This window comes from Hyperolius riggenbachi, chromosome 11, assembly GCF_040937935.1.
Source record: "Hyperolius riggenbachi isolate aHypRig1 chromosome 11, aHypRig1.pri, whole genome shotgun sequence".
NCBI lineage: Eukaryota > Metazoa > Chordata > Amphibia > Anura > Hyperoliidae > Hyperolius > Hyperolius riggenbachi.
Genome location: NC_090656.1, coordinates 89,560,094 through 89,576,270, shown reverse-complemented (window position 1 = coordinate 89,576,270; position 16,177 = coordinate 89,560,094). Strand labels below are relative to the sequence as shown.

The following is a 16,177-nucleotide window of genomic DNA, read 5'->3' as shown; positions in this document are numbered from 1 at the left end:
TCGTGCTCCCATATTATGAGCTCTCCAACAGTTTTGGAGTTGTAAAGGTTCCAGCTTTTTAATTAGACGCTTGGAGAAGCAGCGAGTGTTTTGGGATGAGGAGCTGCTTCTATCTACTGCGGAAGTTGCAGTCAAGTTAAGGTCCCCTCCCACTATAAGAGTGGAAGAAGGGAGGCGATCTAAGGTGGTAAGGGTGTTGATTATGAAATCATTTTGGCCCTGGTTGGGGGCGTAAATATTAAGGATGACTACGTCCTTCCCTGCTAAAGCGCCAGACAGCAATAAAAATCGGTTTTCGGGGTCTTTATGTACTGAGTGCGTCACCCATGGCACTTGTTTCTTAATGAAAATAGCTACACCTCTGTTTTTGTTTTGGAAGGTGGTGTAATATGCTGTGGAAAAGGCAGGGTCAAAGAATTTTGGTTCTTTGTCCGTTTGAAAATGAGTCTCCTGCAGGAGTATGATATCAGCTCCCATTTTCTTATAAAGAAGAAACGCTGAACGTCTTTTGACTGGGGCGTTAAAACCCTGCACATTGTGCGTGATAATAGATAATTTCTTAGCCATAGGGGACTATAGAGAGTAGCCGCTTAGATAGTTTGAGAATAAAGATAAGGATATAATCCTGCAAGAGCTCATCTTCATTAGAGAATCTCAATTGTGACTGTGCCAGTAAAAACAAAAGAAATCTAACAGGAATAATATCAGAAGTATACCATGTCATGCTCGGATTTGACCGTAAACTTAAAACTATAACTAGTAACTTAAAGGAACTCAAAAGACTGAACATGAGTGATCTAAATAGATCTTCAACAGGGGAGCAAGCCCCTGGGTTTCCAGTTCGTGGGGGTACAAGTTCAAGTAACGACTTGAAGGGTGGCAGTAAATAACCAGTGAACTGGAATAGGGGGTAAAGCATCCGAGCGCTCAGGAAGCGGGAGACCAGCTTATGTGTCAAGTGTCAATCAGCCGGGATTAACAGGGTGATTGGTCCGTGAAGGTTGCGCGGGTCAAGATGTGGTGACTCAATGATGAGAAGAAGTATGGGGATTTCTTGTGTATGTCCCAAGTTAAATAGCAGGATTAAGCTTCCTGAGAAGGGCTCCCAGGGCTTTTGGATCCTCTGTTTGACCAGATAGGAGATATGGGACGTCGTGCTGATTCTTGGGACGATCTAACAGATCCCGAGATACCTAGTTTCCGAAAAAGGGAGCGTCCTTCCTCCACAGTAGTTGCAGTGTGTAGTGTTCCGTCTTGTGAGACAATTAATTTAAAAGGGAATCCCCAACGGTAGCGGATTTTTGCTGTGATGAGTTGAGAGGTAACTTCCTTCATTTGGCGCCTACAGTCAAGCGTGGCTGGAGCCACATCTGGGTAAATTTGCAGCTTATATCCGTCAAATTGTAGGTTGGAAGTATTTGGAAGTATTTCTAGCAGCTTTTAGGATTTCTTCTTTTATTATAAAGTCTTTTAGGCAAAGAACAATGTCTCTCGGGGGCTTATCAGGTGTTGGTTTGGCCCTAAGGGCTCTGTGTATCCGATCACAGGCAAAGTCACTCTGTTCTTTTTCAGGGAGCAAGAAGGTAAACAGGCCATAGATAAAGGGAGGTAAGTCATCCACAGATTCTGGAGCACCTCTAATCCGTAGATTATTGCGCCTGTTCCTGTTATCTAAGTCCTCCATCTGAAAGCGCATAGTAGAAACAGTAGTTTGTAGTTGCTCGTGGTCTTTTTTAAGATCATTGTGAGCCAGAGCGAGTTCATCATGTTTCACTTCCAATCTCTCAGTACGGTCCCCAAGAGCAGCTAGCTCCGCAGAGAGAGTTTGTGCTGTTTCTGCAGCTCAGATTGGAATTTCTGGGCTAATTTGTTATATATGGAGTCTGCACTTAGGTCTTGTTTTGTAAGTGCGTTTGTGTCTTGCTTACCGGTGGGTGACTTCTGAGAGGAGGAAGGAGGCGCCTTGTCCTGCTTGCGGGTGCCATCTTGGGAGGACATCGTGTCTTTGTCCCTCCGAGAGAAAGCCTGATGAAGAGTCGGCTGGGAGGAGGAAGTAGCTCCTTTCTTGGTCCGCGACATGCACGAATGTGAGGAGACGGGGGTGCTGTAAAGAAGGTCCAAAAAAGCGCTGCCAATAGCCCCGGAGACGGCTGAGAACGGGAGTCCACTACAGAGATGCGGTGATTAGCATCCTGCCGCCATCGCGCCGCGCATGTGCCCCCCTAAACTGACTTTTCACCAGTGTGGTGCAAAGGTTATCACGCCTAAAGTCTTTTAGGCGTGATACCTGAGTTATCACCGCTTTGTGAATCAGGCCCAATAACTGAAAAAGTGGGGTGTGCGTAATTATTCAGCCCCCTTTGGTCTGAGTGCAGTCAGTTGCCCATAGACATTGCCTGATGAGTGCTAATGACTAAATAGAGTGCACCTGTGTGTAATCTAATGTCAGTACAAATACAGCTGCTCTGTGATGGCCTCAGAGGTTGTCTAATGGCCCATACTCATGGGCAGCAAAAGTTGCCTGTCGCCAGCACACGTGAGCGTGTGGGCGACAGGCCGGCGACAGCTCCTCGCCAGGTCCCTCCGCGTACACACGCGGAAGAGGAACCAGCGGCGCGACGGAAGCTGTCGCCGACGTTCCTCCTCCCCCCGCCGGAAGCTCCGCATTCTCAATGGAGGTTGCTGTCGCTAGTCCGCGTACTCACGTACTCACGCGGACTAGCGACAGTTGCGGCGGAGGTGCGGCGGCGACTGTCGCCAGGCGATTGAAACTTTCAATCGCCTTGCGACATCAGCGACGGGCGACAGTTCGGGGTGCGCGCCCGTGCGGCGGCCCATACTCACGGGCGACCTGTCGCCGCAACACGCGCGCCGCGTGTTGCGGCGACAATTGTAGCCCGTGAGTATGGGCCATAAGAGAATAGGAGCAACAACACCATAAAGTCCAAAGAACACACCAGACAGGTCAGGGATAAAGTTATTGAGAAATGTAAAGCAGGCTTAGGCTGCAAAAAGATTTCCAAAGCCTTGAACATCCCACGGAGCACTGTTCAAGCGATCACTCAGAAATGGAAGGAGTACGGCACAACTGTAAACCTACCAAGACAAGGCCGTCCACCTAAACTCACAGGCTGAACAAGGAGAGCGCTGATCAGAAATGCAGTCAAGAGGCCCATGGTGACTCTGGACAAGCTGCAGAGATGTACAGCTCAGATGGGGGAATCTGTCAATAGGGCAACTATTAGTCGTGCACTGCACAAAGTTGGCCTTTATGGAAGAGTGGCAAGAAGAAAGCTATTGTTAACAGAAAAGCATAAGAAGTCCCGTTTGCAGTTTGCCACAAGCCATGTGGGGGACACAGCAAACATGTGGAAGAAGGTGCTCTGGTCAGATGAGACCAAAATGGAACTTTTTGGCCAAAATGCAAAGCGCTATGTGTGGTGGAAAACTAACACTGCACATCACTCTGAACACACCATCCCCATTGCCAAATATGGTGGTGGCAAAATCATGCTCTGAGGGTTCTTCTCTTCAGCAGGGACAGGGAAGCTGGTCAGAGTTGATGGGAAGATGGATGGAGCCAAATACAGGGCAATCGTGGAAGAAAACTTCTTGGAGTCTGCAAAAGACTTGAGACTGGTGCGGAGGTTAACCTTCCAGTAGGACAACGACCCTGAGCATAAAGCCAGGGCAACAATGGAATGGTTTTAAACAAAACATATCCATGTGTTAGAATGGCCTAGTCAAAGTCCAGATCTAAACCCAATCGAGAATCTGTGGCAAGATCTGAAAACTGCTGTTCACAAAGGCTGTCCATCTAATCTGACTGAGCTGGAGCTGTTTTGCAAAGAAGAATGGGCAAGGATTTCAGTCTCTAGATGTGCAAAGCTGGTAGAGACATACCCTAAGGCTGGTTTCACAGTGGGACGTTACAGGCACACGTTAGAGCAGCCTGTAACGCAGCCCACCGCACAGTAATGAAAAATCAATGGGGCTGTTCACAGTGCGGACGTTGCGTTACATTGTAACGCTGCGTCACAAGGCAACGTACTGCATGCAGTACTTTAGACGCGGCTGAGCCGCATTAGACTGCTTGCACATGCTCACTAATGTTGGGGAGGAGCGGAGAGCGGCCAGGCACATGGCTAATTAATATGCACTGCACGTTATGGCGTGCAGTGTTTACTTCCTGGAGCAGCCGCTCTGTGCGGCGATTGGCCGGCGGGACCACGTGATGCCGCATGCGCACAAGAGTGCGCATCACGGCATCACTGACGCCAGAGTGAGCACCACCAGGCGTTGAGTTAGGGGGACGTTATGCGACCTTAACGCCCCCTCTAACGCAACGTCCTGGTGTGAAATTAGCCTTAAAGACTGGCAGCTGTAATTGCAGCAAAAGGTGGTTCTACAAAGTATTGACTCAGGGGGCTGAATAATTACGCACACCCCACTTTGCAGTTATTGATTTGTAAAAGCTGTTTGGAATCATGTATGATTTTCGTTCCACTTCTCACGTGTACACCACTTTGTGTTGGTCTTTCACGTGGAATTCCAATAAAATTGATTCATGTTTGTGGCAGTAATATGACAAAATGTGGAAAACTTCAAGGGGGCCGAATACTTTTGCAAGCCACTGTATGTATGTATGTATGTATATATATATATATATATATATATATATATATATATATATATATATATATATACACATATATATATCTCATACATTATATTTGATTGCTAAGGAGGAAGCAAAGCATTTTGTCATTTTATGTTATAAAAAAATACACATGTTCCATGTCAGACTGCAGCTTATTATGATAAACAGCAAAAAGAAAAACAATCTTTTCAAATTCCATACCACTGGCATTGGTGAGTATGCAGAATGTGGTCCTTATTCAATTCACCTTTTCTCATAAGTTCTCCTAGGAGGTAATGTTTCATCTTCTGTTTAAAATTACTTTTCAACATTCTGCAATTAAAAAAGTGCCAAAAAATAAGTGAAAATGTACTGTCAGTATTTTCTTGCTTGCTGGTGGTTTAAACGGCATTTTATTTATAAGATGTGAAAATATCACATAGGAGAAAAATACATTCAGTAAGGGCCATTGCATGAATGTTGTGCAAAACAAAACTTTTTTTTCTTAGTTGTAAATAGAGTGAGAAAGTGTTAGAAGATTATTGTGTTTTCTTTTTGTTTTGTTTTGTTTTTTGTACCCTTGTTGTCTGAGTCACATGGTATGGCCTAGTGCACACCGGAGCGTTTCCGCTGCGGTTTGCGATCTGCTTGCGGGTGCGGATCCGCTAGGGTAATGTATTTCAATGGGCTGGTGCACACCAGAGCGGGAGGCGTTTTGCAGAAACGCATACTCCCGGGCTGCTGCAGATTTTGGATTGCGGATGCGTTTCTGCCTCAATGTTAAGTATAGGAAAACTGCAAACCGCTCTGAAAAACGGCACTTCAGAGCGGTTTGCCAGGCATTTTTTGTTACAGTAGCTGTTCAGTAACAGCTTTACTGTAACAATACATGAAATCTACTATACCAAAACCGCTACAAAAAAACGCAAAACGCTAGCTGAAACGCTGCAGAAAAATAAGAAAAAGCGTTTCAAAATCTGCTAGCATTTTGCCGATCTGCTAGCGGTTTTTGGTGTGCACTAGGCCTGAGGGGAGTTTTTATTTACTTCTTCTCTTCTTCTTTTTGATAACCCAGCAAGGTGAGGGGGGTCTCCCAATCTTGAATCCAGACAGAAACAAAAACACCTGATAAAAAGTGTCTACCCAACACATTACCATTGTCATGTAATAATATAGTTCTGACATCATCCACAGCACTTTACAGAGTACATACCGTAATCATGCCACAAATTCTCCCTCAGAAGTTCTCACAATCTGATACATGCCATAGTCATATGATGGCCACATACGTTACAACTAAAATGATCGATTATGTGAAATAAATTGAGAGAAATATTTTTTCAATAAATAAATCTGATGGGGATTGTCATTTTTCTCGCTAACAATCAATAATAAAGGTTGAAAAATTCGGAGCAATTTTGTCAGAAATTGAATGGTGTGTGGTAGGTTGCATGAAAGTCATTCAACCTAAGAAATTGTATGTTTACACTCAAGAAGAAAGAAACTTAATTCTGTCAAAGTGACAGAATCTACCATTCTTGATTTAAGTAAATGAATAGTAGATTTAACATAAAGTACATTTTTCAAAAGGGAACCTGAATCGAGAGAGATATGGAGGCTGACATATTTATTTGATGGCACATGTTTTACATGTAATGTTATCAAGAGACGCATACATATCTGTGATGACACTTTGTGTTCAAATACTCATCTGTGATGTTACTGCCTTTCCCGTCAGTGGCGCATGCAAACAGTCTAAGGCTGTGTTTAGCGAACACCAATGGAGAGCATGTGCAAAAAAAGACCGCTCTTTTCTTAAGCACATAATTTCCAATTAAATTGAAAGAATTTTTTTCTCTCTGACTTTTCCTTTCGATCAAATTAATATTTTTTGTTCAATCGTTTTTGTCATGATTGTGTCCAAATTCGAACATATGTGATGGTTGGTTACAAGAAACGAATTATTTTTCATTTGAGCAAAAAAATAAATACATTTGAAAATGCCAAATTGAAAAAAATATAAAAAAATTGTAATGTCTGTGGGCACACTAATGTCCCTGCTACACTGTAAGGGCAATTTATTGAGGAAGCTAATTATATTTGGGATCTACATCATATGAAACCAGAAAGCCCAGAGGAACCTATGAAAACACGAGAGCATACAAACTCCCAACAGATGGTGTCCAGGGCAAACACAAGAACATACAAACTCCATGCAGATGGTACGATAAAGACAAAAGAAATACCGAGAGCCTATACTGTGTACTCCTATCTGTTTATTGCCTGAGGAAGCGGGAACATACCCATGAAACGCGTTGCACTGTTTGTTTTGGAGTATATTAATAAACCTGTTGTCATAAAACTAACGGTATCTTGTCTGCTTCGGGAAGGCGAGTCCACCACCACCTCCTGAGGGATTTTAAGAACCTTTTATCCTGCTGGCACCTCTGTTCACTCTTACATTATCCATGCAGGTGGTGTCCAGAGCAGGAAGGAATCAGAAGATTCTTACAAGCACTCCAAATATATTTAACGTTAAGGTCCATTTCAAAACATTCAACATTTTAGAGCCCCTGTTGTTGGCCCCTTCATCAAGAACAATAAAAGCAGTGAAACAACCCTCTCTGGGCTGGTTCAGACACTCATGCCCAACAATGTAAAGCAGGGTGCAGCTAGGCATAGGCAAACCAAGAGGTAGCTTTGGGCCTCACCCACAGCAGAAGCTTCCCATGCCGCCCTGCCTGTGACTTGCATGGCCACCACTGCCTCCCCATGAACCGAGGTGAGAGCGGCGCAGTGAGCACGCAGTACACTTCAGATGGAGAGGAGAAGGTATTGCGCATTTCTTGCATTAGAAGTGTGCCACATGTTTACTGTGTGCTGCTCTCCTCTCTTTGGCTTACTGGCGATCTGCAGGTCTGTGAGTGTTGGGGATAGGGAGGCAGCAGGATGCTATATACCCCCATTGACACCAATGCCCTATAAAGGGGGGGGAGCACCTTTGGCTACCTATACTGGAGGTGGCTATCTATACGGGGGACACCTTGGCTACCTATACTGGGGGTGCGCCTTTGGCTACCTACCTATGCTGGATGGTTAACTTTCTTTTTTGAGGGGGGTTCTTTGGCTACATATTTTTACGGGAGAAGGGGCCTATGATGGGGGAAGACCGCAGATTATGTGCCGCTTGGGGCCACAAGAACCTTAGCAGCACCCCTGAATGTACACAGGACTCTAAAGTATGAGGTGAGGGCACTGCCCACTATACCACTAGGCTTCCCTGATTAGAAAGATGAGGATTCTAGAACATAGTTATTTTGGTTGAAAAAAGACATACGTCCATCGAGTTCAAAAAAACAAAACAAAAAAACAGTTAACAAACAAAAACAAAAAGATAATTTATAACAACAATACATTACTAAATGGTCTGTGAAAGATATACAGATCACATTTTTGTTTTAGCACTTTTATTAATACATCACATGTGTAAAAAGAAGTTGAGAAGAATCCGGAGTCATGAAAAGCCTACCTGTATTTATGTGTCCCGCCATTGGCTGATGAGTAGCCGGAAGCTGCTGTGGGTGTAATCCAGCGATCCTCCTGAATGGCAGCCGTTTATCCTTCCCCGTAGTGCTGATCGCTGCTGTGTGCTGTCATATCCCTTTCATGTTCCCACTCCACAATCCCATTATTATCAGAGAGCACAGGCTTTATGGTTGCTCTTTATGATTACATCTGCCATTGATCTGGCCGTCATGTCTGGCGAGTGAAAGATTCTCTGGCTTTTATTACGAGTGGCTGGTTTTGTAGACTGTGCTCTTTTCTGATCTGTATGCTAATTTATTTAATCTGTGGAATAGCCCGTGAGGGGCTTTTAAAGTAAGCATTTCATGGCAGGAATCCATCTTTAATGTGAATGATTCAATTATTCATTGTAAACTGCCAACACAAATATTTTTATATTATTGTTTTAACTCATTTCTCATAAAATAAAGCAATCCTGTATGAAGAGCTTACAGAGGAACTTTGCTGAATATAACATAACGAATATAATTGCTTCATTTTTACAATATCACTTTAGAAAATGATTTAGTCTGTGTTTGCAAATTGTAAAATCTTTCCTCACCCTGATTTACATTCTGAAATGTTTCACCGGTAGCAACATATTTACTGCTGACAAAGTGCATCACTGAGGAATGTTTGCTTGTTGTGTGTTCTGAAGTGATTAGAAGTAACACCCTGGTCTCCCAGAGTGCACTGCGAGAAGAATTCTGCATAATAAAGTGCCTAGGATAAGCCCCAGGGGGAGGGCAGGGCTACCTACCAATACTGTATACACCAATATATAGACATAGTTAGTATTTCTGATGCTGAGACCAGGGAAAGTACCCTAAAAGTGGCTCTCCAGAATAATTTACTGCATTTTACTATATGTCACTACAGAGCACCATATGTCACATATAGAGCACCATACTGTATGTGTAAATGATCTCCAAATGCAGAAATGGTCTTTAAGTAGCTTAAATGTGTGTTCAGACTGAATACACGGGTGTCCCCATTGGCAGTAGTGCAGGTTTACAAGTGTTTTAGTGCAGTATTTTTTGTGACGCGGCATTTCTCCTGCAAAATGCCTTAGGACAGCGGTAGGGAACCTATGGCCCGGGAGCCAGATGTGGCTCTTTTGATGGCTGCATCTGCATCACAGACAAATCAGTAGGGGTTGATTCACTAAGCTACACTGCTCAAGCAGCGCAGCTTAGTGTGGCAGCGCAAGTAAAATTTTCAAAGTAGGCACGCTACTGCTGTAGCATGCACTACTACTCGCGCTCCACCCAAAACTAACGGCTGCTCCAATTGTCCCACTCCGGACCCTGTCAGGTCCAGTGACTTTGTAGGACGAGATCCCCGCACTTTGATTGGCCCAATAGGCTGCCTGTCACCTGACAGGCAGCCTACTGGGCCAAAGTGTGGGGATCTTGTCCTACAAAGTGAATCAACCCCCAAGTCAGCTAGCTAATTGTACAAGCTGTATTTCTCCTGTCTGGTTCAAGTCTGGTCTGGGGAAATTGCTGATGTTGCTGAAACCCAAGAGAAGCATCTGACACTTTCGCTTCCCGGAGGATCAACTGTATACACATCACCATGGCAACAGGGACGTGAGCCCTCTGCTGCGCAAGCACACTGTGCCAGTTTGAAGCATATTGTATGGCTCTCACAGAATTACATTTTAAAATATGTGGCATTTATGGCTCTCTCAGCCAAAAAGGTTCCTGACTCCTGCCTTAGGAGGTCGGAGTCCAGGCTCCCCTCTTGTGTTCATTCCTCTTGGTAAGTGTCTGCACTTTGTGAACATTACTCATCAGGACTTGATTCAGCTTCTAACTTAATACACATTTCTTGTCTACCCCATTACACACGCTGAACCTTATTTCTGTATATTTTTTTTTATATTGTGACCTCTATTATCATGTGAATTGTTTTGGTTCAACTGTGATTGCTTGTTGATTTCAGATTATGGATTTTTGGTGAATTGTGGTCTTTAATATTCATTGATTTATACATACATATATTATTAATATCACTGCTGCTATATACCTACTGTAACTCCCCCTTTTTTTCTGGCCTACAGAGGGAGCTTGTACCATGTTACACTATAGTATATCATACTCTGCATAATTGTTATTTATTGAGCCTGGTTCTTGGGGTTGCTTTTAAAGCACAGTCCCTACTTTCCTTTTTTCCCTGTTTTTATTACTGAGAAGATTAAATAATAGTTATATCATTTAAATGTAGTCTTTGGTGCTGTTAACTTTGATGCTCGTCTATTAATAAAGCGATTACATGTTTATCAGCTAAGTGTTAATTGTGACTTATACTTCCACGAGATTTGTTATATCTTGCACTTTTCAGACTCACACCACAGGGGATTTAAAGGCATTTTTAAAAAAGCACAAAACATTTAAAGATAGAAGGTGTTGTCTTTCTGCCGCTGCTGTTGTCATTCACACCTTCCTGAACAGAGAAGTAAACATACAGCAATTTTACATTATATCGTTTTAGACTGAAGAGTTCTTTCTGGGGGGATGATACCTTGACCTAAGTTCTCTGTGTGCTTTTTGCCAGTAATACTCGAGGGATCACAGGAGGAGATCCATCACCTCTCACTCAGTGTACAGTAAGGAGACTTCCATCTCTAAAGCTGGCCACCAACAGTCCAATTTCTAGCGAAAAATCGTTCGAGCGATCAGAAATTCTGATCGGATTGGTTGTAAATAATCTCCATTGGTGGACACAATCGATTATGAACGAGTGAAAAAAATGTCGCCCGAATGAATTTTCGTCGAACGAAAATTTGGATTTTCTTGGTGGTCGTGATAGATAGGAAGCAAGGATTGGTTAGTTGATGGTGTAGTGAACGATTTTTCGTCCGATCAGAATTTCTGATCGCTCGAACGATTTTTCGCTAGAAATTGGACCGTTAGTGGCCAGCTTAAGCAGCCATGCTAGGTGAACTCTGCTGTGCAGTCTGTCCATGTGTAGCTGACCTGAAGCAGCTTAGCAGACTTTGGGGCTGTTGCTTAGATTACACCAACCTACTGTTCACACTGCAAGAGGACTGGCACAGACGGAACTCTTTGAGAAGATTATAACCTATGACAATGTTGGAGGAAGTGGTCCTGTATCTGAGCACCAAGTACTTCAAACATGATTTGATATCAGCTTTTCAAGGACTTTCTACAGAAAAATACTAACTCTGCCTCTGAGCACTTACACAGTACTAGGAAACAATTTGTGCCTTGGAGTGGGGCACAAATATCGTGATATACTTGAATAAGTCTCAGAAAGTTTAAAGGGGTATTAGGGTATCAGGTGGAAGGGATGGTGACAATCCAGACACACAGATTTGAGGAGAAAGGCAAATGTGTTCACAAACTATCCATATCGGTTTAATGGTGTGTTCAGATTTTACAGCATTTATTTCATCTTGGTATTTCCCCTTAACTCAAACAGAAAAATTGGTGAGAAGGATTCACTTTTAATAAGTACATTAGGTATTCCCCCTTGTCGCCATACAAATGCCATGTTCAGTCTTTACTTACAACTCAGTTACTAGTTTTTGACTCTATACATGGGAGACTACCCTAGATAACACAAGAGCCTTGGAGTACTCAAGGCCTCATCCTGGAAGACAAAATGGCTGGTGTGATACTCAAAATGCAAGGGGCCCTGATAGATACAGATTACACCACACGATCACCAGGAGAGAAGGGGACTTCACCAGAGCCTCATCCTTCCTTCCAGGAAGCTGGAAATGCTGAGTGCCACAGACAGGGGGCAGCATCCTCTTTGGCTCTGACAATATACTTCTTGCTGCCAATGAGGGCTGGAACCAACATAAGATGAGCCACCCTGGCGGCAAAATGTTGGCTACCCAATACCAACACTCTAATAAAATCTAGACAACAGTTATACTTCAGTTCAGAGTCTCTTTGTTTAACACAACATTGTCTGACTGACATTTTTTTTAAATGCTTTTCATTTTTTAACGAAACTCTGAAAAATAACCTATTCAATGAAAAACAGGATGTAAAATAAAAAAAAAAAAGAGGCAACAAACAAAGTAAGCTACAAAGAATCACGGTACGAAGATACGCAGGTGCATCAGCGCATCATCCCAGCCTGCAGAAAAAAAGGGTCGGGAGGGGACGTCAGCTGTGAGAAAAAGAACACCCGCACACTCACACACAATCACACATTGCTTTACGCACATTGGACACTGACAACCATACATGTACATCAAAGAGTCTGTGGAGCCAAATCCACCCTAAATCTACCTCCAGGGCACATTAAGTGGCACATAGGGAGGTTTCTAAGAAGCAATAACACAGGTATTGCTCTTTATCTCAGCTTTCTATAAAGAAAATAAAAGACCCTAAAAAAAATGTATAGGGTTAATTGCACCTTCGCACCACTACAAAAAGTGAGCTGTAATATTGAAAACCACTGTAGGCACACTACAGTGTTGCTGTGGCCGGCAGGTATTTGTAGAAGCCATGGAGAGTTTACAGGCTTAGCAGCCAAGAGAGAGAGGTTCCCTGCGGGACAGTCCCGCCCTGCCCTTCTCAGCGTCTCTGTAACACTGTTTTGGGAGGTGCCGCTCTTCTTGAGGCCAGAAGGAAACTGCAGCTGTGTCTGGTATAACAAATATAACAAGAGTTTTGAAGCACAGTTCTTGTTGAGGAGCTGCAGATGGCAGAGGCAAGCCCCAAGGCAATCCTGTTACCCAGAGTTCCAAGCTGGCTTTTCCCTATAGAAACCTGCAGGCTGTGTTTGTGCAGACAGTAAGAGCGAGGCCAATGCGTTGGTTTGGTTGGAGGTAACCGAAGACTGCAGGAGATCACAGAGTGCAGAAAAGCCATCAGCTCAGGCCTTGAGTTGGTGCCATTGTGCTACCGCTGTTCTTGGATGGGAAATCATATCTTTCCAGTGTTTCACCTCTCCGGGACCACTCTTCCAAGACAGGTAGATCTGCAGAGGACAGAAAAAGAGCTCCTTTATAAGTGAATATACATAGGTGTTATAAGGCCAACAGTGGCCTAGTAACAGTGCCTTGGGGCCCAGCGCAAATTATACATTGGGCACCCTATGAATATTATATTAATGAACACAGAAGAGAGATATTATATTCACATGATGCCAAGCGGCAAATCCTGTTTTCCAGTGTGTGGGGGAAGGGCAGTAGGGGGACAAATTGTTAACAATTACCACTATTCAAAGCATACATTAAAGTGATCATTACTAGCAAAGCACCAATGAAGAAATAATGCAACAGTTCAAGAAGGGTCCCCTCTGGTCCAGGGGCCCAAATGTACTCACAACCTCTGCATTCCTCATTGCTTTGTCATAGGATACATAACTCTAGGAAAAAAAGGATTTGAATGTGTATCCGTTTGTAAAAAATGTAGAACCTCTTTTGGGTCGAAGGCTTAAAAACGTTCAAAGCTTTATACCACACGATCCAAAACGAAAGAGTTTTTTTTTACTGCAAGTGGGCTAACAGGCTAAGTGCTAGAGGTGATCCTCACAGGAGAGATGTTCTCCTTGTAGCTACAAAATATGTTTTCAAGGCCTGGTATGTAAAAAAGAATTACAACATTAGAAAGTAATAATAGTAATAAGAAGCTTAAGTAAAATGGGAACAGCCTGTTTTGGCCATGTTTTCTTGCTTGCTGAAGGCTGACAAAGGTATTTTATTGATAAGGTGTGAAAACTATTGTGCAAAAACTAGGAGAAATGTTTACTGAGTTGGGGTGAAAAACAGTGTGAGGTCAGCCAGGGAACTGACAAGAAAAGCAAATTCTATATCAGTGTTTTCCTAATTACTCCTATAGGAAGTATTTATTATGCCACAGCCACATCAATTGGGTGGTGACGCTAAACAGTAAAAAAAATTGTCAAAAAAAAAGTGCCTAACCTTAACCCCCACCTAATGCCTAAGCCTAACTCACCCTGTAGGTGCCTAACCTGAACCCCAGGTGCCCATACGATCTACAGTATAGTTGTAGCCGATCGTGTACTTTAAATACGATATTGTAGCCAATTGGCTACTAGCTCTATTGGGTGCCTAAATGACCGGCTGGGCACCCAATTACCGAAAAATTAACACAGACATCTATCAGTTGCCAGCTGATCACGTTGTCCAAATAACCTGAACCACAAATTACCAAACAAAGGCTCTTATTCAATTCACTTTTTTCTCCTAAGTTTTCACACCTTATTAATACAATGCTTTTAAAGAGACACTGAAGCGGAAAAAAAAATTATGATATTATGATTTGTATGTGTAGTACAGCTAAGAAATAAAACATTAAGATCAGATACATCAGTCTAATTGTTTCCAGTACAGGAAGAGTTGAGAAACTCCAGTTGTTATCTCTATGCAAACAAGCCATTAAGCTCTCCGACTAAGTTAGTCCTGGAGAGGGCTGTTATCTGACTTTTATTATCTCAACTGTAAGTAAACTGTTTACTTTTCCTCTGCTAGAGGAGTGGTCATTAGTTCACAGACTGCTCTGCAAGACTCATTTTGAATGCTGAGTGTTGTGTAATCTGCACATATTATAGAATGATGCAATGTTAGAAAAAACACTATATACCTGAAAATAAAAGTATGAGAATATTTTCTTTGCTGCCAATCTTCTAGTAATTATTCATAGTACACAACCAATTCACTATATCATATTTTTTTTTTTTTTGCTTCAGTGTCTCTTTAAGCCACCAGCAAGCAGGAAAATACTCAACATTATTTTGACAGTAATTTCTCACTTTTTAGTACTTTTTCTAACTTTAAACTGGAGATAAAAAAATATCTCCTAGGAATAAACTTGAAAAAGTGAATTGAATAAGGGCCAATGTATCGTATAAACCTAGATCCCAGGCCATCTATGCATAGTGGCTGGATAGTGTACTGTTTAAAGGCTCTGCCTCTAACACAGGTGACCTGGGATTGAATCTCGGCTCTTCTTGTTCAGTGAGCCGGCACCTTTTCAGTAAGAAGCTCTTTGGGCAATACTCCCTAAACTGCTACTGCCTACTAAATGCGCACTAGTGGCTGCTGCTCAAGCGTCTTGAGTCCACCAGGAGAAAAGGGCAATATAAATGTTCTTTGTCTTGTCTTACTGATGCCTTATACACACAGACTCCTCCTTACATAGAGCGTTACAGGTATGAAAGTGTCTAGTGATCAACGTATAGGCATTGGTGTAGTACAGGGAAAAGGCACATTTCTGAATTCTTCTGCCTTCTTATACCTCTGTTGAAGAATGCTTTGTGATCATCTCTTCAGAGGTTATTTTAAGTTCCTTACCTTTCAGGTGGAGTTGTATGTTCTTGTATTATATGCATGTATCATTATGTACTTCCTAGCTCACAACAGCAGGGAAATTGGTTGCCTAGGCACTATCTCCATTTCCTTCCATCCAGTAGCAGAGGATGCTTTACCACGTTTATTTTTCAGACAGATCTGACTCTATTCCACCTGCCGCTCCCTCCTATTTAGCATCCAATTAACACATCTGTCTTCTCTCCAATCCATGCAAAATGCTGCTGTTGCTCTGCTCATCTGTCACTGTGGTATACAAATCTCTTTCCTGGCTCGCTACGTCTACCTCAATCACTTGTAGGGGCCATCGGGGCTGGGTAATAGATGGGAGGTATATTTCCCCGGTATTTGGACTATGGTCACTTTAAAACCCTGTGTGGTCCTAGGAAGGGAGTCCGGATTTTAGCAGCAAGCAGTTGCTGCTTGGTTTTTTTTTCTTCTCAGGGCCGGACTCCTGGGATGGGAGGGAAGGAAGGGCGGGCCTTCCCATCCCACCTAGGTACACACCTGGTTGTCAGTGAGGCTGAGAGTCTCACTAATTATGGTATTGATGAGATGCAAATTTATGCTTAAAGGGATACTGTAGGGGGGTCGGGGGAAAATGAGTTGAACTTACCCAGGGCTTCTAATGGCCCCCCGCAGACATCCTGTACCCA

The 16,177-nt window shown here is 43.0% G+C and overlaps 1 protein-coding gene across 17 annotated transcripts in view; it reads right to left on the bottom strand.

The window, feature by feature from the left end:
* Positions 1–11,560: 11,560 nt before the first annotated feature.
* The window catches only part of SYT7 (synaptotagmin 7), a 945,664-nt gene continuing 941,047 nt past the window's right edge, over positions 11,561–16,177 (bottom strand). For all 17 annotated transcript variants that reach the window (XM_068261178.1, XM_068261176.1, XM_068261179.1 and 14 more), the window contains one exon: positions 11,561–13,168. In XM_068261178.1, coding sequence (XP_068117279.1) covers positions 13,064–13,168 — 105 coding nt within the window. In that variant the 3' untranslated portion in view covers positions 11,561–13,063. The remainder of the gene's footprint in view (positions 13,169–16,177) is intronic.